Raw genomic sequence first — 23,924 nt, 5'->3', positions numbered from 1 at the left:
ACCCAGCGCCATTTTGACGAAAAACGCACTTTTGTCATAGCCAAGGCTGGTTGGTGACTTCCGACACGAAATCTCGTCTGCAACGATCTTCATGCCGTGGAACATCTTTTGCATCACGCAGGAACCCGCTGGCATCTTCCTAGGGTGCATGCCTCCAGTCTTCGACTAACTGGGGACTCTTCTTTGCACCCTCTTCTGGGTTGGCAGGGGTTCCTGTCCTTCCTGGAACTTATATCGACTTCTGGACTTGGTCCCTTCCTTTGCAAGTCTTCAGGTCCAATAATCTAGCAGTTGTTCTTTGCAGACTTGGTTGGCTGCTGCAAAATCCCCAAAACGAGGTGTAGTGTGTCCTAAGGAAACTTGGAGTACTTTACTCCTGCTTTTCTGGGCTCTGGGGTGGGACAATTTATTTACCTTTACTGTATTCTTCCTCTCCCAGCGATTCTGCACACACTATGGTTTTGGTGGGGGTGGGGGGCATTCGTGATTCACATCCCACTTTTTTAGTATATGGTTTGTGTTGCCCCTAGACCTATTTTCTCCCATTGCATTCTATAGGATTTCCTACTGTTTGCATTGTTCTATGACTACTTACTTGTCTAATTCTGGTGTCTAGTGTATATATTGTGTATAATACTTACCTCTAGAAGGAGTATTTTTGGTACTGTGTCACCCAAATAAATATCTTTATTTTGGTAACACTGAGCATTGTCTTTACTTGTGTATAAGTACTGTGTAACTATAAGTGGTATTGCATGAGCTTTGCATGTCTCCTAGGGCCATATGTACGAACACATTTTCCCATTGACACAGAATGGGAAAAACCCTTTGCTACATCTGGCCCCTAGTTCAGCCTAAGCTGCTCTGCTATAGCTACCTCTATCAGCCTAAGCTGCTAGAACACTACTACTTCACTAATAAGGGATAACTGGACCAGGTGTAAGTATCCAAGGTACCCACTACATACCAGGGCAGCCTCCTACAGGTAGTCTTAATGGCTAACAGTTGACGATCAGCTATGGTATAGTTGCACTCTGCTGGGAGCAGCTTCGAGAATAGTACACTATGGGGTGTACCTGACCTGTGACAGTACCTCCCCCAGGTGTTCTGTAAAGAGTCAGCCTCCACCACATATGTTTGTTCTGGACAGGGGTGTGCCAATATCGGGGCAGATGTGAATTTCATTTTTTAGGATTTGGAATACCTGTTAGGCATCAGCATCCCAGGCGTATTTCACATCTATGCATAGAAGATGGATATGGTTATGGAGAGGTTGTAATTGCAGCAACTGTAAAGACTGGCAAAAACCTTTTGACTTGTTTTACAGTGGTTGTGGGTGACCATTAGAGAATGGAATTAACCTTTTTTGCATCTATGCAATCCATTTGGGTTTAGAATATAGCCCAAAAACCCCACCTCTGTGGTATGAAACACACGTGTTTCTACCCTTATATACAGACCATTTTTGTGCAGTTTTTGTAGTATGGAATGGACTTGTTCAATGTGTTCTTATAAGGTATTGGAAAAGATCAATATGTTGTCAATGTAGACAATAAAACTAATATCGATGAACTCCCTTAACACCTCACCAATGAAAAACTGGAAAGCAGCAGGGGCATCACAGTCTGAAAGGCATGATTTGGGATTCGTAAAGACCATATTTGGTTTGTAATGCGGTCTTCCACTCGTCACCCTCTCTGACAAGTTGGTACGCGTCGCACAAATCCAGCGTTGTATAGATGGAAGAATTTTTTACCTGATCAAGTAGGCTGGTAATCAGGGATAATGTGTAACAGTTATTTATTGTTATGCCATTTACTGCACGGTAGTCTATGCATGCGCTTAGATCCCTTTTTTTCACCACAAAAAAGAGGGGAGGAGAAACAGAAGAAACAGGGGACTTAGAATGAATGAATCAGTTCCCAAGATATTCCTCCAGATAGGTATGCAAATGATCATTCTCCTTTTCAGTGAGAGAGTAGATATGACTGCAAGGTAGTTGAAACTGCGATGGGGCTGTAAGGTATTGGCTCCTTTTTTATCAAACAAAGACACATTCCTAGCCAAGTAGCGGTTGATGGGAGCGCGTACTCCATGCATGCGGCCAAAGAATGGGTCATGTACAAATAAAATGTATTGCAAAGTAAAGACAGATGACAGCAAGACTGCTGTTGGCACACGCAAACCATTCGTACCATTCAATGCCCTTAGGTAGGCGGGGTCATGAACCCAAAACCATGACAATGGCCTCAGGGGTTCATCCCCAGGGCCCAAGGAGGCACTGGGGCTTTTTTTATTGTATTTTGTCCAGGGGGATGGGTGCTATGGCAAACAGCCCATTGCGCATGGCCGAAGGCTGTGCGAAGTGGGGTGGGAGGGGTTGGCTGCTTGCAGGCAGTTGGAAGTAGGCCCTGGCTGCAACACAAGACCTGCTGCTGACCCCACGTCACGTGTGACCAACAGCCGTGCACGGAGGGTGTAAACTGCCTCCAGATATCTGCCTTGAGAAGTTGGGCGCAGAACCTGGCTGCAAGCCAGGCCAAGCACCCAAACCCACACACTGTGTGACGAAAGGCTCTGTGCAGCATGGGGTTGACTGCCTGCAGGTCAGTTAGCGACAGAGTCTGCCATCTTTAAGCAGTTTCAACCATTTGCCTCCGCACCAAGACCCCCATTTATAAAATAAATATGAATAAAAATAAAAATACCATTTCCTATCGTAATGCAAATACACTAAATATTTTAAGTTGTATGTCATCATTTGTGTTTCTTGTAATATACCCATGTCCTGGGCATTACAATACAATAATTGTTTCCCCCCTTATTTGCCCTGCTAAAGTCTTTGCATACAATTTATTTTTAAGTCTGCCCCATCTCCTCTATTGTCTTCCTCCTGCTAACCATGTATAACCATCTCTTGCTCCTCTTATTTGGCTTTTGTTTCAATCCCAGTTTAATTTTCAATTTTTATATCACTTTCAATTGCTTTCATGGTCTTGAACGTCCACAGATATCATTGCCTATTTTTGTCTCTGGGAGACAATCTGAGCTTCTAAACCTAAAGCTAGGTTTAGAAGCTCAGATTGTCTGATAACATTACTTTCCATATAAATTCAGTCTCATTTTCTTTTTACTATATTCAGTTACCAAACATTACATCTCTATTCAACACCCAGCTTGTTCTGCACCTTCCTTCATGCTTTTTGTACTAGACTGATGGAATACTTTCTAGCCCTCTCCCACTGCCCCTAAGTTTATGATGTTGTATTTACTGTTTATCTACATTGACTTTGCTTTTCTGTAAATTTCTGTTCATCCGTATAGAAAAGGAATAAAGGGAAAATGTTATTCTGCAGGTAATTAAGTATTAATTATGCTTGTAGAACCCTAATGAAACAACCAACTTTTCCATAAAAAGACAATGTTATTGTCCCATACAAGTAGTATAATGACAAGAAAGTAAAAATTAATAACGTGAGCTTAGAAGTGGCAGACTCCATGTGAGAGAGGACTCCATTATTTGAATGTTGACTCAGGACAACCAGGCACTCCAACCACTCAAAAGCCTATATTGTTCAACTCATTCCCCCCCCCCACCCCCATTACTATGCACAACCACCATTGCTCCGTAGCTGTATTCACTATACATGAGTACCAACAAACTTTTTTCTGGTCCTAAATGTTCAAAGAAGGTGTACACTGGATTTATGTACTGTCTTGTGGTATGTTAAATGAACCATGCCTTCAATCATAATGCTTTCATTTTGTTTCAGTTTTACCACAACCCAAATTTCAGAAGAGATCATCCCTATTTAGTGCAGAGGATGAAGAGAAGAGTAGGCATCAAGAGTAATTCTCTGGATTGCAAATCAGTACAGGTGGGTTCTGTGACAGCCAGCGTAAAGCGCAGAAAAACATCTACTGCCAAAGAGTTCATTTCTCGCATGGACTCAAGCAGTCAACCAAGTTTGTCCCAGCCATCTTCCATAAAAGAAAGGAAACAGAAAGCAATCCGTAAGAAAACAGCCAATGAAGTAAATGCCAGGTTGAACAGTTCATACACAGTGACGCCTGGATGTGCAGTGGGAAACAGCAGTTTTGCAGATTGTAGCAGTCAAAGTGGAACCCCCAATATGAATAGTGATCCTGGCATTGATTTTGGTGCAACCAACTCTGCTTATACCTACCCTGCTGCATCTGCTGCAGCTTTTGAACACATGATGGGGCTTCAGCAGCTACATTCCGCATGCCCTCATTTTGCCTCCATTAATGCTCAGCTTACAACTATGATGTCCTTCTTCAATCCCTGGCTCTCAATGACCCTCTTAGCTGCAGCTTCCTCTGTCCACATGACCGCATCAGCACACCAGCAACTTCCACCAGCTGGTCACTTCTGTCAAACATGCAGATGCCATACTGGTGATGAGACACCTGCAAACTATGAATTACTGAGCCCAGAATCAGCTGAAACACCATAGGCTCTGTTACCAAATCTACACTTTCAGATGTATTTGAGGGCTATAAAATAAAATGGAATAGTAGAATACTTAACATTAAAATGTTTGTCTTTTTTGCATTAGGTCATCTCCTCTCACAAAAGCAACAAAGTGACTTACCTTGGTAATAGCCCTGGAATTTAGGCAAACCTTTTTTCTAGTGGTTGCCTGGATGAAATGGGAGGGCTGCTGATGCACAGCAGTTCCACATGTGTTGTAACAGATACTGCTGGTCTTGTCTACCGGAGCATATATAATGGAATTCATCACAATTTAAAAGATCTTGTATCTGAAGAGGTATTCAGTTATCATTTGACTATCTAGTTCACTTGGTTGGTACAAACAGCTTACCATTTTCTATGATGGTGTATGAATTCAAAGGATGGATTTTTTTACAGGCTTCCCTTACAATATGTATGGAGATGTAGCAAGGTAACAGTCTATTAGTAACTGGGTGGGGGAACTTCCATGCTGGAGAAGGGAGAAGATTGACAGACTGCTACAGTCTCACTGACGTACCTAAAACTAGAAAAGCAGCTGGGCAGTGTACACATATACACTGGCCATGTGAGGATGAGCACCTTCAGTGTCACCCCAATGTTGCATCACCAGTGTACTTCTGAGGCATAAGTGAGGGCAGGCAGGTGCTGCAAGTAATGGCCCATTTTAAAGGTTAATGGCGAGCACATACATAGCTTGGCCTGGGACCAGTGCACCCCAAATATGGCCTCCAGGTCCCCCTCTGCCCCTTCCCTGACCCTTCAGACATACAGTCACCATGTCCTCATTACTGCCAGCCTCCTCTTGTTGCCAACTGACTTTGCACTCTGGCAACTTCTCCCCATGGCGGTCAGATCCTTCACAGGGCTCAGGAGATTGCAGCTCTTCGACTCCTGACCCCTGTTGAGGCCCAGCACCTTCTGGCTGCTCGTTCCAGTACCCTCCCCCACCCTTCTACCTGTAGCCTGTAGTAGAGGAAGACGTGCATTCACTACTGCTGACCAGGAAGTAAGTGAGGAGGACTGGGTCAGAGGCAAGTATTTTATTTCTAGTTTTTCAGGGTAACTGCCAAAAAGAAAAAATCATGTATCTAATCATTAATATTGACATGGTTGACTTGAAATCTATGGCTCAGTAAATGTTAATTATCATGTTTTCAGGAACTGGGAGTGGTGTCAGTGGCATGTGTATCACTAATGTAGTCCAGCAAGCAGACTGTTGGCCAGTACCACTACTCTTGAACGCTCTGTATCAACCTACATACTCTGAGTGTCTTCCCAGTAGGTTGATGCAGACACACATCTACCATGGTCATGCACCAAAAAGCACTGTCCCTGAAAGCGTTGGTGTCTCACTAGCCATTATACACTGCATTCTCTGGGTTTCTGGGATCAGATTGTATATTTCCCCGTATACTCTGTGACTTATGTATGTTGTGTAATAGGGTGGAGTATGTGTCTGCAGGTACTTGGCAAATGGCAGGATCTTGCAGACAGTCTTTTAATGCGAGTAGTAGGCCTCTCAGCCATGTCAAAGCTATTGTACTTTTAGCCAAGAGCTAATAGCTTCCTAGCTGAAGCCGGACTTTCAGCTCTATACCTCCAAAAGGCCATCCCAATGGTGATGACCTCACCATTGAGAACCTGTAAACTGGTCAAGTGTCAAGAACTTCCCATCCCTAAAGCATTGACTTAGACTCACTATCTCTTGATAGTTCAGTGTCTCCATCACCGCTGCAACCTGAGTCTGGGGCAACAGAAGGTTACTTATCAATGACAAGGCTGGTGAGTACATTTGGGAATGTCCAACACCCAATGTGTACATCTTACCGCCTGAATCAATGAGTTAAATCTTCTTCACCCCTACAATCATTTCTAGTGTACAGCATTCAGTTTCATCCTTTTTGTTCACTACGTGTGGGATATAGATATCTGGGGTAAACCAATATGCAGCAATGTCAGACTGTGCAGTGTAATAGTATCTTTTAAAGTCTGGGGCTGCAAAATCACCTCGATCATAAGGTAGCATCATAATATTACACCTTATTATAGCCTGCTTCCATTCCCACAGGAGTCATGAAAGTATGGATTACAAACTGAAAAAGAATTGGTAAATAGGAGCAGACATGTAGATAGCATTACCATTTTTAGTACAGTAACTCTGCCTGCCAGTTTAATCCACCCGACACCCTAACCTCTCTTCCACTCAACACAGGTAAGTCATGTATGTCTTTCTGAATGTTTGTACATGAATGACAGTGCATTTGTGTGAAACTGGGTGTGTGTGCCTAGTATATGGCTGGGAGTAAGTCAGTGGTGATTAGTAGCACGCCATGGATATCCTTGGAATATTGTGACCATTTTCAGGGGGCATTTATAGCGACATTCTAGTTATCCCTCATGTAATGTGTAACTATCCATGGCTTACTGTGGACACGCACACAGAAATGCTGGTTATCCTTTGCATACTGGTGACCCACACTTGACATAGTGTGAACATTCAGGGTGACATTCTGACCATCCCAGGCATAATAGTGGCCCATCATTGAGATACAGTGAGGATAATTAACCAAATTTAAATACTCTTGCATGATATGGGCCCTTTCTAGACATTCTCAGGCAACTGTTGTGAAAATTCTTACTATCCATGTCATAGGAGTTGCTTTAGCAGAAATACTGAGACCCTCCTTGATATGTAGTGGGAATTCTTGCTAATGATAAACCAAGTATATTATGGGTTGCCCTTGATATATTGTGGGCTTTCAAAGTGACATTCTGGTTTTCCTTTCCATGATAATGTAATGGGCCATCAATCACATATAGTGGCCATTCAGACACCACTTTGGCTTGTTTGACATACCATGAGCATTATAGTGCCTTTCTTTGCTTAGTACACTAATGACCCATCCTAGAGATACCATCAATATATTTGCCAAAATTCAGGCTCTCTCTTGCGTAATAGGGGACCATCTTGTGACTCATCCCATGGAGGCTGGTAGAACGTGGTTTCATATCTACGGGGGGTACTTGAGAGAAGTCTTTAGTCTCTTCTGTATTCAAGGAATAATAGCCTTCAGTTTTGTTGGGTCCTTAGGTTTTTCACAGGAGATTTGAGAACGTTTTTAGCATAAGAATGTACTGGTTTATTTCCTTTATTTGAGACAGTTTAAATGAAGAAATAGTCTTCCTAATTTTTCCATAGTTACCCTAAACTGACAATCTTCCATCAAGATCATGGCTTTGTAGGAGGATGTCTCATCAAACCGTTTTTAGCCTTATCTGGTTATGTCTAAAGCTTCCTCGTTGACGTGCACCACATACTTGTGCCATGCATCATCCTGACTCATGTTCAGACTGTTTTTTTAAAGTTAGGAGCCTTTTTAGTCTTACCCTTTCTTGGAACAGGAAATTTACTTATTTTCTCCAAAATGACCCCTTCAACATTCACTTCCTTCATTTTCCGTGGTGGGTCCACAGACAAAGGAAACTGCAGAGGAAATTGGGCAACATGTTACCCGTTTCTGGTCCAACAGTAATGCTTCTCTGCCTAACAGTAACATCATATTTTGCCTTCAGGTGAGACAGAGTGTCTACAGAATGCCGCCAGGATTTTCTTAGTGCTTATCCTGTTCTGTGTCCTCTGAGGTCGATTTACATGGGCTTCCTATTTAGGACTGACTAATCACAATGTCAATATCAAACTGATTTGACATTCTTGTTAAGATTGTAGTTTGTCTTCACTGTGATCCTCCTTTCAAGGTCAATTATCCTGCTAGCTATTTGAGATCATTCTCTCAGTGTCAATCCTCTTTTTAAGGGTTGTTCACCTCCGGAAGTCAATCCTCCACTTGAGGTTGACCAGATTTTGGGTCACAGCTTCAGAGTCAGAGGTAAGTGTGTATGTTCCGGTGGTGTGTGATCTGTGTACAGGGCCACTGCAATTATGTGGTTTTGTGCCACAGCATTCTCTGCATAATTTGCGGATTGTAACAAAAGGCTCAAATGGATGAAGAGTTACTAAAATGCTGCCACATGGGTCACCACACAGTGGCAAGCTCTTTCCAAAGGTTAACTAATCACTTTACAGTTGCTCATTGCTGTACTTAGATATTAAACTGATACTATGGAGATTAAACCTTTCAGTGCCTTACTTATAAAAGATTGAGTGCTGGGACCTAAACTTTTGCTCAGAACCCTGAGGCTGGGGTTGCTCAAGATCGGCCTACTGAATATGAAAGACTCGTAGTTGAGTCCATCTAATGTCTCTTTAACTCCCCACCGGACTTGCACAGCTTCTTTTTCAGCCCTGTTTTCTCTCTTTCCCTTTGTTTTTCAAAGTTCTCTTTCTCCTCCTTTTCCCCTAGTGTGTCCCTCACTCTCTTGCTCAGGTTCAAAGTCTGGTTAGGAAACATAAGTGCTGGTGAGCCCCACTGGCGATTAAACACTGAAGCCTTTGTCCGCAGAGTGTTGGCATGAGCAAAATGAAAAAATAATGAAGTAATACTTCAACAAAATGTGCTGCATTACAGTGCATAATTTGTATTTTCTTACAGCATAATTTAGTCAACCCTCCCTAATAATTTTGTCCCACCTGTTGCATAATTCCAGTGGCCCATGCCTATGTTTAATGTTGTGTATACGCAAAACAGGTTTTTTAGAATACTAGGAAATATATATAGTTCGATACAAGAAATATGTGCCTTTGACGGAGGTGGTCTGCACTTCTCTTTTTCTAGATCAATAATCAACGAGGGCTTGTACTTTCCCCAGCACCCTCCATTTCGGTGTATTCTTGGAATTCTTTCCTGTCAGCCCACTTTGGACACAAGCTACTTGAGTTATAATCCGATATGCTTGTGATGCATTCTGTGCACAGCTCCACTGTTCTCTGCTCAGCCTGTGTGTGATGATGTTATGGAATGCTGGTGAGTGACTGGACTGGCGGCACTTAGAGAGAGTGTGCTGAGCAGAGTGGATTATGCTCTTGGTCAAGTTTCCTTATTAAGTAACTTGTAACTAATCACATAACCTTTTTAATAAATCTGCAACCTCTGTCCTACGTGAACTGGCTACCCGACTCCAAATTACCAAGGAGGAATCCTTGATTATAACAGTGTGCCCAACAATTATCACAACTTTATTGTTTTCTTTCACAGAGGAGCCTTACTCTTGCTGTAGTCATTCAGCAGACAGTCTTAGTTCACTGTATGTATGATAGCCCAAAGGTACCAGTTGTTACACAAAGAACCAAATTTAAATGTGTATTTCCCATAGCCCCCTCTCCCTTTCTACTGTATCCCATAGAACCACATCCATGTGATCACTGGATGGTGCATCAAAATGTTCCCTAGTATCAACATTGTCGTAAATCTCTCTTTAAAGCATTTGTTCAGTCTCTTTGCGTTCTTTGGTGCAGCCATGCCTATAAGTCTTACGTCACAGGTATGAAACTAAAATGTAGACAGAGAAGAAAGACAATCAGTAATATGGTGAACAAAAACTAGATGGAAGCTGAGAACACACAATATACATCCAGCTAAGACATTTCAAAACACAAGATGCGTGTGATTGTGAAATGATGATCCCTAGAGACTTTTGAACAGCACTAATTTTGCCTTCACCCAGGGTGGGTTAGAAAGAAATGACTAACTAGTTTGCCCTCTAGATCAGCACTGTATATGGTCTACACATCACACTGCTGTTTGTTAAAATTAGCCCTATATTTTTAATATTTGGGATTTATTTACCCTAATGCAATCTGTTTTATGGTGGATGCAATGTTTTAAAATTGTTGATGTGCATTATTTTATATTTTGGATGTAATGGGATGTATTTACTATGTTTTAACTGGAATATGCATTTTAGAGTCCTGTATTACAATGGCAACAGCTAACGCAATGAAAAACAGTTCGACATAAAGTATTTCAAATAAGGAAATAATGGACTAGTGAAAAACTGACTGCAATAAGAGTGGACATGTCTGGCAAAGGTATTGAAACTGACCTAGAGGGTGAATACCCTGAAGAGTAGAGTGAGGGCAACTGCGATTAATCCGGTATTGACACGCAGCAGTCATACTAATAAACAAAAGGGCCTAATTCACACCAACATTTGTATGTGCAAGTTCAGCTAACGCTAAAATGGCTTGATTTATCTATGATTTATACCTAGTCATGGATATAACTTGTGACCTAACAACTCTATCGGCCCCTAAGTTGGTTAAACAAACTGAGAACTGTTGATATACTTTAAAGGACATTATCAAATCTCTCTTTTGTGAAAAACAAGTGAAGGTGTGACTAGACAGGGCACACAGAAGAGCAAGCTATGGCAGATGAACTAGGGCCATGACTGTACAATTATTAAGAAGTAAAAGTAAAAGTAAATAAGGTAAGAATGAACCAACTATCATAGTAGTAAAATCCAACAGTTGTCTAGGTAGAACATTATCACAATGAGCATCAATGTGATACAGCGAGGGGGAAGCAGCAGGAAGCCGGAAGATCACCTGAAGGAATTTTTGTGGTAGGATTCACAGCAGATGACCAGGATTTGGACCTAGTGTTAGTTCAGCTGAAAATTCTAACCCAAGCTGCCACCCAAATGCCTTGCTTGCTCGAAAAGTAATAATAAAAACATGGTTGGGAGTTATAAATTTGCAACTTGGAATGTGAGAGGTTTAAGTAACACATTAGGATCTCTCAAATGCATTAATATGGGGGTGGGGCAACGTTGTCCTTATTATTTTTTACAATAATGTATTTGACTCCACATGTGGCAAGGTGGTCAAGGCACTGGAGGATGATTTGGAAGTTTTTATATGTCCTAGTCGCTCAGATTTTGTATTGCTGTGGGCAGGCGATTTTTGTCACAATGTATATGGGGATGAAATGAATTCCATGATTTCAAAGTATGACTTATTTTAATAGAATGTGAATCTTTAATTGAATGTGGTGTTAATGGGAAACAAATCCCAATTTTCACTGTAAGAAATGCGTCTTCAGTTATAGATCACGTATTATTGTCAGCCTCTGCATAAGTCAAAATATGACTTATTTTTAATGGAATGTGAATGTGGTGTTAATGAGGAACACATCACAATTTTTATTGGAAGAAATGCGTCTTCAGTTATAGATCACGTATTATTGTCAGCCTCTGCAGGAGATATGTGCGGTGTACCGAATAGCATCCAATCGACACTAAGTGATCGGGATCCTATCTTTATACCTTTTTACTTCTGGGGTGAGAATTGTAATGATTGCCATATTGTTAATGATATTGTTCCTGTTAGGCCAAGTGGTATGTGTATGGAGTGGGCTGGTATTCACCCAAACAGTTTATCACAGAAGATTGTTATAAGGAATTCCCTTGACATAAGCTATTGTTTACAAGCTGAAGTAGTCCCCTTCAAGTTGCTGGAAAGCTTTGACAATATTATCTATTATCAGGGCACTCTTGACACGTCCACCAAATGTAATCCGAAGTAAAAAAAAATAGGATAGTTTGATCATTGGTGTACGGAGGCCCTTAGGCATTTGAAACTGACCCTATGTAGTTCCCCTAGGGATACAACATTGATCAAGCAGCTGCGAGTAAAGTATGAGCAGACTCTACTAGAGCAGAAGAAAAAAAAATATTAAAGGAGAGGCATGGATACAATTGACAACAGCTGTGGAGAAGGGGGATAACAAGCTATTATGGGACACTTTAAATGACCCTTTTTAAAGAAATAACACCCTCACTGAGTTTCACTTGTGTGCTTCAAGTGAAGTCTGGGTAGTATATTTCGCAGGACATTTTAAGCTGTGCATCAGGGCCTGTGGTATGAAAGGAGGGGAGATTATGCATAGCTGGAACTCCCTCCTGCTGGATATTACAATTGAAGAAGTTGAGTTAGCTCTGCAGGATAGTGCTGGGGGTAAAGCCCTGGACCTGATGGGGTACCACTAAGCCATCGCTACTCTCATTTGGTGCCCCAAGGGAAATTATATGCTTCCTTGCTCGTTTATATGAGAACCTTTTAACCAAAGTCCACTTTGGCCCGAATGGCGAATGTACACCTAGTTTTAAAGTGGGGAGGGGCATTCGGCAAGGTTGTGTCTTCGCCTCCCTACTGTTTTACTTTCTATTAATGGAGTGGACAGCTCTTTACAATATGTGAAGGCTGATGCCCCGTGTTTCAGGGCGCTCTATCACAGTATTATATGCTGATGACAGTTTTTGCTGTTCAGGACCCCAATTGGACTTCAAAAACTGATGTGTGCTTTTGGGGGCTTTATGACCTCTATAGGATTGGTGATCAACAAGGCAAAAATATTTACTATGGTTTGCGGGCGGACGACCAAAAAACTCAGAACTTTCTTTATTGACAGTATACCTATCATTAATGTAGACTCATTCTCCTATTTAGGGGTTATATTTTCTGGTAATGATTCCTGGGCGCAGCAGGTTTTGGGCGTCAGGATGAAATTGAGGAAACACTCACCTGGGATTTTCAGGTTTTCAGATTAACTAGGTAACCAGTCCATTAGGGACATGGTGGAAATTTACAAGGTAAGAAGGGTGGCTACTGCCACATATGGGGCTGGCCTTTGGGGCTATGACCTCAGCTCACCTTTGCAAGTTGAGGAAAAGTCTTGCTCCTTCTGCCTCGACTATGATCAACCATCAGGAGGTTGGCCCACAATATTTTGAGGATGCCCTTCTGGTCAAACCTCTGTTACTATGGTATTCAATATAGGCCAAAGAAGAGACTGGTTTTACTAGAGAGATTATTTTAGATTGCCTTACCCTGGAGAATGTTTCCCGTATTCCCTGGTTAGCATATTTTCATTCTGTTTATAAATCTTTGTCCAGCATTTCAGTATGGATGGACCCTTTATCGGTTTTATTGTTCTCGAAGAAAGGTATTAGAGAGCTTTTTCTTTTTAACCCAGAGAGTCCGTATAGGCTCTGAATTGTTGTAACAGTCGGTTGCATTTTATTTTTTCCCACTGTATAGAGGCGGGTTGTAAAACCCATCTATCTTGGATTAGTGACATGCAACACCGATTAGCTCTGACAAGAGTTAGACTCAGTATTGTATTTGACTGCTTTCTCAATAGAAAATCCAGCTCCCATCATACGTTTCTGTGCCCATGTGATAGGGCGAGCAAACAAAGCACATTGCACTTTATGCTGTTTTGTAACTTTTATTTGCCACAGAGGCAGTTTTATCTCAAACCTATTTCCGTTGCGCAGAACATCAGGTGCTACAAAAGCTCTGGCTTATCTGCTTGCACTGAATGACCCCTCTGTGTGTTATAATGTTGCACTTTACATATTGAAGGCCATTAATTGAGGAACAGTATTATGGATTTGGCTGTATCCGGATATCAGACTCTTGTATTGTTCATATAATCTTGATGGTATATGCATTTAACTTTTTAAGAAGTATTTTTTATATATATATATATATATATATATATATATATATATATATATATATATATATATATATATATATATATATATATGTATGTTTTATCTTCATTGACTATTATTGTAACACACTGTCTTATTTGTTTTATGTACTTTTATGGCTATTTGAATATGCTGAATAAAGTTTTTGAGTCAAACTGACCAGAATTTGCAAAAGACCTGCAAAGCCTACAACTAGCAGGGGATTCGTATAAAGTTTGTGCTTTCTAGCACATGACATCTCTACGAGAGAGGTGAGCAGTGAGATCACATCTCTGCACAAGAATTTTGAGGCTGCATATGTGGGCTGTCTTTCCTCAGTACCACGTTCTGATACCCACAGAATAGGGAATAATTTTTCATCTCACAGGGTGATTTGGAATGTTTCAGCTGGAGAAATTATTTAAGTGCAAAGTGGGTGGCTACCAGAAGCCATGGCGGAACTAGGTACCACAACCAGAATGAGGTCTCAACATCTGTAAGTGAAGGAAAATAACTTCCACGTACAATTCCATTTAAACATCTCCCTCATGCATTTGATACCAAAGAGATGGTCCAGCAATTTGTGAACCCAGATGACACACTGAAAAGCAATGCAAATATTTGAGGTAATGGACACAGGCCTTGTGTAGAGCGCGTGTTAGAAATGGGGTTCTTGGTTGACTAGGGTGGCACCTCAGCCAGGCAGGGAACCTCACTCTAGTCAGGGTAAGGGAGCCACACACCCAAGATAACCCCTGTTTACCCCCTTGGCAGCTTCGCACAAAAAGGTCAGGCTTATCTCAGAGGCAATGTGTAAATTGGTTGCACAACACATCCAACACCAGTAACAAAATAAATATACCACAAAAAAACCTCTACAACAAGTTATATAAAAAATAAACACCAAGCATCTTTAGAGTAAACACAGAAAGTATCAGCAATACCCTGCTACACAAGCAGTTGTTAGATTAACACACACTTACCAATATTCTGCAAAAACAAGCAATAGTCAGATCATCATTATCATCATAATGCACATAAAATGAAACCATTCCCATATTGCAGGTCAACATTATCATGAAAATAAATGCACATATCATGAACATTTACATATGGCATATGACATAACACACCCTTCACTCTGCAGGTATCATCACACCAGGTAAAAAGAAACAAGCATCTGTCATGATTAGCAAGCAGTTACCACACCAGCTTCATTATAAATGTGCATAACCTTGACGCTTTTCTCCCAAGTAATTCAATGAGAGGTAATCCCCCCAGTCAGGCACTCCTGTAATTACGTGTGAGGCAGTGAAGCAAAAGACCTCATCAGCCGCATGCCCCTCTTGGAGCTCGTCCGGAGCCCTCCAGGGTTCGGAGATGTGCATCGCAGCACTTCTAACAAGCCTGGCCTCCGGCAGCAGTCTCCTGTACACCTCCACAGGTCGCTGCAGTGACTTGGCAACAAGAGGTGCCTGCTTGTGCCCCGGGGGCACCAGGGTAAGTGCACGGAGTCTGCGCTTTGAAGAGGCTGCCGAATGGCTCCTCTCCACTCCTCCTGACTCTGGGACACAACCACAGTGACAGGGGGCCCTCTCTGCACCCGTACTGGGCAAAAATGAAGCGCTCTCCACACACTGATTCTCCACAATTCAAGGCAGCACCAGGAGACCAGAGTGCCCACCACCCACTGTTCCCTGCTGGGAAATAGACAATGAAGTACAACACTTCTCCCAGCTGTAGCACAAACAAACCCAGGAGCACTCTTCATAGCTTGGATGAAAGAATGAAGCGCTTTCCATGCGTTCCACCACAGTAGGGGACATTCAACTCATGCCAAGTTGCAGGAAGCAATACAGAAACCACAGAAAGTTAGGGGGATGGAGGGGCACATCACCCAGCCCCTGGAGACAGCTATGCGGACACAAAGCTGAAGGGCCCAGGCAAACAGGCCAGCACAAAGGTCCTGATGCAGCAGTGGCAATCTTCCTAGTGACCTAGTAGGTCACAGGTCAGCACAACAGCAGGGCAGTCCCAAGGCAGTTCCTGGCAAGTCCTTCCAGCATCTAGTGTCCAGTCCTTACAGTCCATCAGTGTTTCATCCTCAGTGTCAACATGGGGAACAAACTCTTGTACGTATACTCCAAAATGTCTTTGACCTAAGGGGACACTTAAAAGGAACTTTAGAAGTGCACAACACCCCCCTTTACAGCCTCCACCCTGGCTCTAAACACCAGCAGGGGGTAATCAGTTCATTGTTTGAAGGTAGAACAGATCCTAGACCATCACACCCAGCCTCCCCTTTGTGATGGCTGTCTGGAGAGTATGCACCAAGTCGAGCTGTCAATCTACCCCCAGACGTGGATTGGAGTAAAGCTGCAAAGCACATAGAGTCATATACACAGAGAAATGTGGCATTTCTACGATGGCAATGAAAAATCCACCCAAACCAGTTGGTAGCATTTCTCACTACCATTCCAACCATACCAAACACGCCTACGCCACCCCTCAAAGATCAGAAAATACCACTTAGCCAAATAAAAGAGCATTTCTAATGCATAACTATGAGGCAGACAGCCCTCACAGCAGTGAGAAACCAAATAGGCTGTTTTTCACTACTAGGACTGGCCAAACAACAAGGCATATGTCCTATCTCTTACCTATACAGCACCCTGGCCATAGGGCTGCATAGGCCCTACCTTAGGGGTGAGCAATCAATTTTAGATGCGAGGTCCATGTGGCAGTAAACAGGGGCTAGGTCCAACAGTGGGATATATGGATCTTATTCCTACAGATCCCACACTTGCTGAACCAACCTCTGTTGAATGAACTGGTTGAGGAGCTGTTATAAAGACTAATACTCAGCTTATGTTTCCAAGTCAGTCTTTATTTTTCCATCTCCACTGCTTCAATCTCACAAGCTTGGTAGACAACTTTCTCTTTACTCTTCCTTCAGGACTCTCCCAACATTCTACTGCCAGCTCCCTTCCACAACTGTCAGAATGTTACATTCAACCAGTCAAAGGGGGAATAGGAACATACTAACTGTCAACGAGCATTACCCTTGTTATTTATAGTTTAAGAGAATATGTATATTACAACACATCTTCCCCCCATTAATTTAACTAATTGAAAGAAGAGTGGATGACTAACAAACTATAATCAAACTTATAATTCTGTTAATATTAAACCCACCGAACCGATTAACAGAAAACCTTTTATTCTAAAAAACCAAATAAACTATCTCTCCCCACTATATATAACTTCCCTATAATTTGTCACAATTGGAAATAATAAACATTGTAAATGACATTTGATTTCATCTGATGTGAATATTGGCAAATTTATAGTCTTTATGCCATATGGGAGGCATATTTTGTCTGCTACTTGATCTTCTATTGCAGTCCATCTGTGTAAAGTCTTGAGGAAATATCTCCCGTCTGGAGGCTTCTTTGAGGTTCTTACTACCCTCTTCGAGAGACGAGGGTTGTTTAACAATCCTGTCCATGCTCCAACATTGACCATTTTCTAAAACAACTACATTGTTTCTTACTTTTGAAATACCAAAAGGGCCAATGAATTTGGTATTTTCCATGTCAGATCTCATTCCATCCATAGGTTTCCTGACATACACTCTATCCCCCACTCTCCATTGTTGTTGTTTCACACCATGTTTAACATCATATCTATTTTTATACTTGTTTTGGTGTAAGGATAATTTATTTTTAGTATGCGAGATCGAGTGACCACTTCTTTCTCACCCACCTAACCAGGATGGGAAAAAAAATGTGCATGGCTTTCTACCTTTTAATGCTGAAAAAGGAGACACCTTAGTTACAGAATTCGGAGTTGTATGGTACACCAATAACATGTCTCTATTAGCATTTTCAATATTTAATCGATTGACGCTAGCCAATTGGATGCAATCTTTGAGCATACGGTTGGCCCTTTCAACCAAACCGTTGGCTCTAGGGCAATACAGGGCTGTAGTAAGATGAACTACACCCAGGGAGTCAAGAACATTTTTCATCATTGAGGATGTTAATTGTACACCATTATCGGTGATAAGGGTAGCTGGTATACCCTCAAGAGCAAAAATATCTTTAAGAAAATTAATGACTGTTTCAGTGGTGATTTGATTGACAAATTTTGTTGTGATCCAATGCGAATGATAATCAATTACAACTAAGGCAAATTTCTTTGATAACCCAGAAATATTGATTGGTCCCATAATATCTAAGTCCAACTTTGTCCAAGGTCCATCAGGAATGGACACTGGATACATGGGAACTTTGCAAGTTATTTTGGACTTGTCACTATGCGCACAAATGGAGCAATCCTTGACCTCCATTTCAACGATGGAGTCCATGTTGGGGAACCAAAAATGTTCCCTCACTCTGGATTTGGTGAGACTTCTACCTAAATACCCTTCATGAGCAAGCGAAATGATTTTGTGTCTTAAACTTTCAGGAGGTATGATTTTGTCATTTCTGAACACACTGTTCCCATTTTCATTAATTTCACATCTTACCTCCCAATATTTCTTTATAGTTCCCTCAATATCTTTTCTAGATTCTGGCCATCCATCTTTGGCTTTAGCTTTTAGTAAAGACAAAGTTTTGTCTTGCTTACATGCAGAAATCCATTCTTCACTACTGATTGAGGGTGAGGAAGTTATCATTACAGGGTACTCTGTAGTTTCAAAATCCTCCTTCACATCTAACGGGACTCTAGATAAGAAATCAGCTGCAGTATTTTTATTGCCGGGAAGATAATCAACCTTAAAATAGAAGTTTTCGAGCCCTAGTATCCATCTGGCAATTCTGGGGGTGCTGTTATAAGACCCCTTCGTGGTAAAAACATATACTAGAGGTTTATGGTCAGTGCGTATGTCAAATTGTGTACCCCACAAGAAAAACTTGAAGTGTTTCACTGCCTAGTAACAGGCTAAAGCTTCTCTTTCGATAACTGAATAATTAGACTCTGCCTTGCTTAAGGCCCTAGATGCAAATGCTACTATTCTTTCTTTGCCATCAATGATCTGAGACAAGTTTGCTCCCAATCCCAATCTGCTGGCATCTGTCGTGAGAATGGTTTTCTTTTTATGATCAAAGTTGCAAAGATAAGGTGCTGTTATTATGGCCTGTTTTATTTTATGAAATGCACTATCATGGTGATCTTCCCATTTGTAAGAAATGTGATTTTTCAGTAATTCTCTGAGAACAAATGATATTTCTGAAATGTATTTTACGTACTTTGCCATGAACTCAGCCAGACCTAGAAATGACCTTAGTTCCTCTTTGTTCTTGGGTGCTTCAGCTTTTCATATAGCATCAACCAGTGAAGTTTTGGGTTTGAACCCATCTTTTGAAATGATGTGCCCTAAATATTCCACTGAACTTACTCCTATTCAACATTTTTCTTTTTTTAAAGTGAGCCCGGCTGTTTTTAGTTTACCTAAAACATTCCTAAGATTTTTGTTGTGTTCATCTTCCGTGGCTCCATAAATTAAAATGTCATCTTGGAAGCAAAGGGTTTTGGGGGCATCTCCCAAGATATGCTGCATTATCTTCTGAAAAACCTCAGCTGCTGACGCCAGCCCAAAAGGCATCCTGTTGAACATATATGAGCCTAAAGGAGTAGTAAAAGCCGTAAGCCATTTGGAATCTGGATGTAATTCTACCTGGTGGTATGCACTAGAAAGATGGAGAACTGAAACATACCGCCTCACCCATGGCACTAAGAATTTCATGGATTCTGGGAAGAGGATGCCTTTCAACCCAAATGTTCTTATTTAAGTCTCTTAAATCCACGCAAATTCTGATATCATTGCAGTTATCTTTTTTAGCAATTAAAATGGGAGATAACCATTCTGAACTCTTGATAGATTGTATTATTCCCAGAGTTTCTAAACGTTCAAGTTCTTTTCTGACAGCATCTTTGAGTAACTGTGGTATGGGTCTGGTTTTATGTACTATAGATTTAAATTTGGGTTTCAACTTAATTTTATGTTGGTAGTCTTTTAGCAAACCCAGGCTCTCATTAAATATTTCTGGAAACTCTTGCACTATGTGTTTTCCAGAGATGGATGTATCAAAGCTTAACACTTGCTCTGGGTTGTTCGGATCCAATTTAATTCCTAGTTCTCTTTGATGCTGCCACCCCAACAAACTTGAGCCTTCATCTACTACATAAGTTTTTCCTACCGTAGAACGCCCCTTAAATGAAATTAATACTTTGAACATACCTTTGAGATGGATAGGATCCCTGTTGTACCCTTTTGGGCTAACATCTGGTTTTAATAACTTAATATCATTTCCCTCATCAACTTTGACAAAATCTGAATTATTTATGATAGTGAAGGGTGAACATGAATCAGCATATACTTGTATGAGCTTATCATTAATAGATATCCTACATTCCGGGTACTGTGAATTAGTAATTCCCTCAGTTTTGACTTGTAATACAATTTTCTTGACCGATTGAGAATCATCATCCTGCTTCTTATTGTCCGCATATTTGTCAAATCTGGACATATCCTTGCAAACCCTTGCAAAGTGGCCTTTTTTGTTGCATCTTCTACAAATTGCCGTCCTGGCTTGGCAAGAGAGAGAGTTGGCCAGATGGTTGCTGCTCCCACAACAGTAGCAATTTAACCCAGATTTTGCATTATTGTTCTTTTGAAACAATTTATCACTCGTTTTGACTTTGAGAATCTTTTCATCCTCTAGGTTATCTTTTATTTCAGAGATCTTCTCACTCGATGGAGATCTAATTTCTTGTAAGCATACTGCTGTATGCTCAATGGACTTTGCTATCTCTATAGCTTCTTGTAAATTTGGCTGCTTTTGTTATAATTTTTCTTGTATTTTAATCTTATTAGTACATCGAACCAATTGATCTCGTATTAGAGAATCATTAAGATCCCCCAAATCACACAATGCACTTAACCCCCTTAAAGCAGCAATATAATTAATTACGCTTTCTTGTTTTCCTTGAGTGCGACAAACAATTTTATGCCGCTCTAGAACCACATTAACTCTGCCACCAAATTGCTTTTCTAATTTTAAGTATGTAGTGACATACTCATCTTGTGCTTGTCCTTCCGGTATATGAGGTTCAGGCAGAGTTTCATAAATTTTCCTACCATGTGTTCCTAAATTGTGTAATAATATATGTTGTTTCCTGATTGGATTAAATTTGTCCCCTCCAATAGCAATTAAATATGACTCAAATATTTTTATCCATTCTTTCGATGGAACATTAGGTTCTCCTATTTCATTTAAAAATGGAATTGGTTGAGACATTCCCGCAGCAGCCATCTTGATATATTGCACAATGCTTAAGAAGAAAAAAAAAACTACTTAAATCAACTCTAATATGAAAATGTCATGAACAACATCAACATACAGTTTAGTACATTGAAAAGTCTTTGAGAAAATAATTTGAGCTGTAGCACTTTCTCTTAATATTTAGTATACCTAAATCATCAACTATCAAAAATAATACGAGAATAAGATCAAAAATACTTATACACAGACTAGTCTTTTATAAAGACTTAGAGGAAAGATCTTGAGCAACAGTATTTTCCCAGTATGCTGTGCCTCAATAAGGAAACAGTCAATGTGATTTAAGTTGTACATTGTATTTTAGTAGCTGTGCCTGTCAGCGATGTACAAACACCGTACAAAGATGAGAACGTGGATCCTTCCAGGATCGGTGCCGAAATATCGCTGTGGGATTCTTCACTGCTGTGCCTGTCAGCGTTGACAGGCAAATTGAATAGCCACCTTGAATTTATTTTGATAGCTGTGCCTGTCAGCGTTTCCTGCAGAGAACCTGGCAGGCAGCCCGAAGATCTTCGATTCGTGAGAAGACGCGACCAGCAGCAAGTCGCGTTCGCTGTCCGCGTTCGTCAAAAGATTAGATCAGCAATCTGACAAGCGGCCGCATCCGTTGTCCGCGTTCGTCAGAGAGGCTTGACCGGCAGTCTGAGAAGCGGCAGACCCTTGTCAAACAACATCGAATTCACTGCGCGGCTCCAGCTGGCAATTTATTTCAAAAGAGACAGTCTGTAAAAGAGTTTCTCGCTCGAGAAAAGTTCACCAGTCAGGAACACAACAGCCGGTAAGATTCACTTAAAGTTACTGGTAAACTCAAATATGCGAAATAAGCGAATACATGTGCAGAATAAAATAAATGTCATGAAATCACCATAGAACAGAGGTCTTCAAACTTTTTGATGCCGGGACCCCCTCTCAAAGATTTTTAGGTCTAAGGACCCCCTCCTGACAAAAATTTCTAGAACCTGGTACTCATCATCGTCAATAATAAATGTCCCCATTTCCCACAGCAAATCATTTTTATGGTGAGGAAATAATATTAATATTAAACATTGTTTAGCAAACCAAAGGTCAGTGAGTGTGGGTGCGTGGCCAAAGGTGTAGCTAAAAACAAAGGTCCTCATTTATGAGGATTTGGTGTAGGACAGTGCCACAGGTGTTCTTGCTACACTGCCCTACACCAACACAAAAGGGCAGGAATGGACCGTAATTATGAAATTCAATGCATTTCTGTCCTTTCCTCCTGCGCTGGCGCACAAATTGCTGCCTAGCACCAACGTATCTAGGATTGTTTTTGTGCCGGAAGGGGCACCTTGCTGCACAAAAACAATCCAGAGAGGCATTGTACCTCTTTCTATATGTGCGGCAGATAGCAACACACATGGAAAGAGGAAAAACAAGGAGAAATTAAAACATTTCTCCTCATTATGCCTGCTCTGGGGAGGCCTAAGGTTTTGGCACTGCTCCAGTTGACGTCATTTTGTAAATCTGGGGCAGCGTCAAAATCCATGGGTGTTGCGTGGGAACACCCACCACAAAGCCCACGGAACCTCTCCTTGACGCAAAGTAAGGCAATGCACCGGCTTGTACTGCTTTGCCTTACTCCATATCTATGAGGCCATTCAAAGCCACGTAGGGTGGCTTTGTGTCACCTCATACGTATGATTGAGAGGCTTGTGCCGCTGGAACATCAAAAAAGTGATGTTCCAGCAGCTCAAGCCTCTCATACACAAAACCCCAAAATATTCTAAGTTGTTTTTAATTCTTTCACTGTCAGGTAGCTACATATAGAATAACAGCCAGCTTTAATGAAAAATAAATAAAAGAAAGTTGTTACATATTGGGAAATGCACTGTAGTGCATTAGGAAACTTCTATTAGTCAATGCACACACAGTATAAGATAGGCCACTACAAAGAGGTTTAAGATAAAACTGTGCTGCCTAAATGTAGATTTAAGTAATACCAGAGCATATGCTATACCTTTTAATAGCTGTCCCTTCAACACCTCCAGGTGAAGTAAGCGCTGTGTAACTACAATTAAAAGCACACAAGTCTTAACTCTTTGCACTACCCCTAAAAAAAAGAATAAATGTTTGTCATCACATAGCTGTGAGTGATTTGATCAGCTGGCCAGCATCCTTTACAGTTGCAGATTACCCTTTACATTTGCAGATCAGCTCATAGAGCACATTTGCATTTCATTCAGGAAGCAGGTGCCCTGGTGTGAAGGCCTCCTTAGCTGTCTGTGGCTTTCGCAGCACAGGAGACTCAATACATCAAAGTTCACATGAGGTATTTTAACAATCAGTTGGGGGAATGCGGACCCCCTTTCTAGGACTCCACAGCCCCCCTGGGGGTCGCGACCCCCAGATTGAAGACCTCTGCCATAGAACGATGCACACCATGAAGAAATAGGAGTTGTAGAAAAGTTTCATGTAAATGTAGATAACAGCTTGCGTTGTATTAAGTTGATAAAAATGACGCTGTAGAATGCTGGATATTAGAAAGGAAGCACCTTGAGATCACATGAATCAGAAGATTGAAGCGGTACCACAGAAGGGGTAGAGATGGAAGTGCCCCCTTACACACTCCTCGTCACCAGTGTTATAAAGACTAATACTCAGCTTACGTTTCCAAGTCAGTC

General features: G+C 41.2%; 1 protein-coding gene across 1 annotated transcript in view; it reads left to right on the top strand.

Moving 5' to 3' along the window:
- The window catches only part of LOC138259528 (heat shock transcription factor, Y-linked-like), a 32,684-nt gene extending 28,206 nt beyond the window's left edge, over positions 1–4,478 (top strand). Inside the window, exon 2 of the mRNA XM_069207329.1 lies at positions 3,774–4,478. Coding sequence (XP_069063430.1) covers positions 3,774–4,478 — 705 coding nt within the window. The remainder of the gene's footprint in view (positions 1–3,773) is intronic.
- Positions 4,479–23,924: the final 19,446 nt, after the last annotated feature.

Source organism: Pleurodeles waltl, chromosome 2_1, assembly GCF_031143425.1.
Source record: "Pleurodeles waltl isolate 20211129_DDA chromosome 2_1, aPleWal1.hap1.20221129, whole genome shotgun sequence".
Classification (NCBI taxonomy): domain Eukaryota; kingdom Metazoa; phylum Chordata; class Amphibia; order Caudata; family Salamandridae; genus Pleurodeles; species Pleurodeles waltl.
Note: the sequence above shows the minus strand (reverse complement) of the source record. Positions and strands in the feature narration are given on the sequence as shown.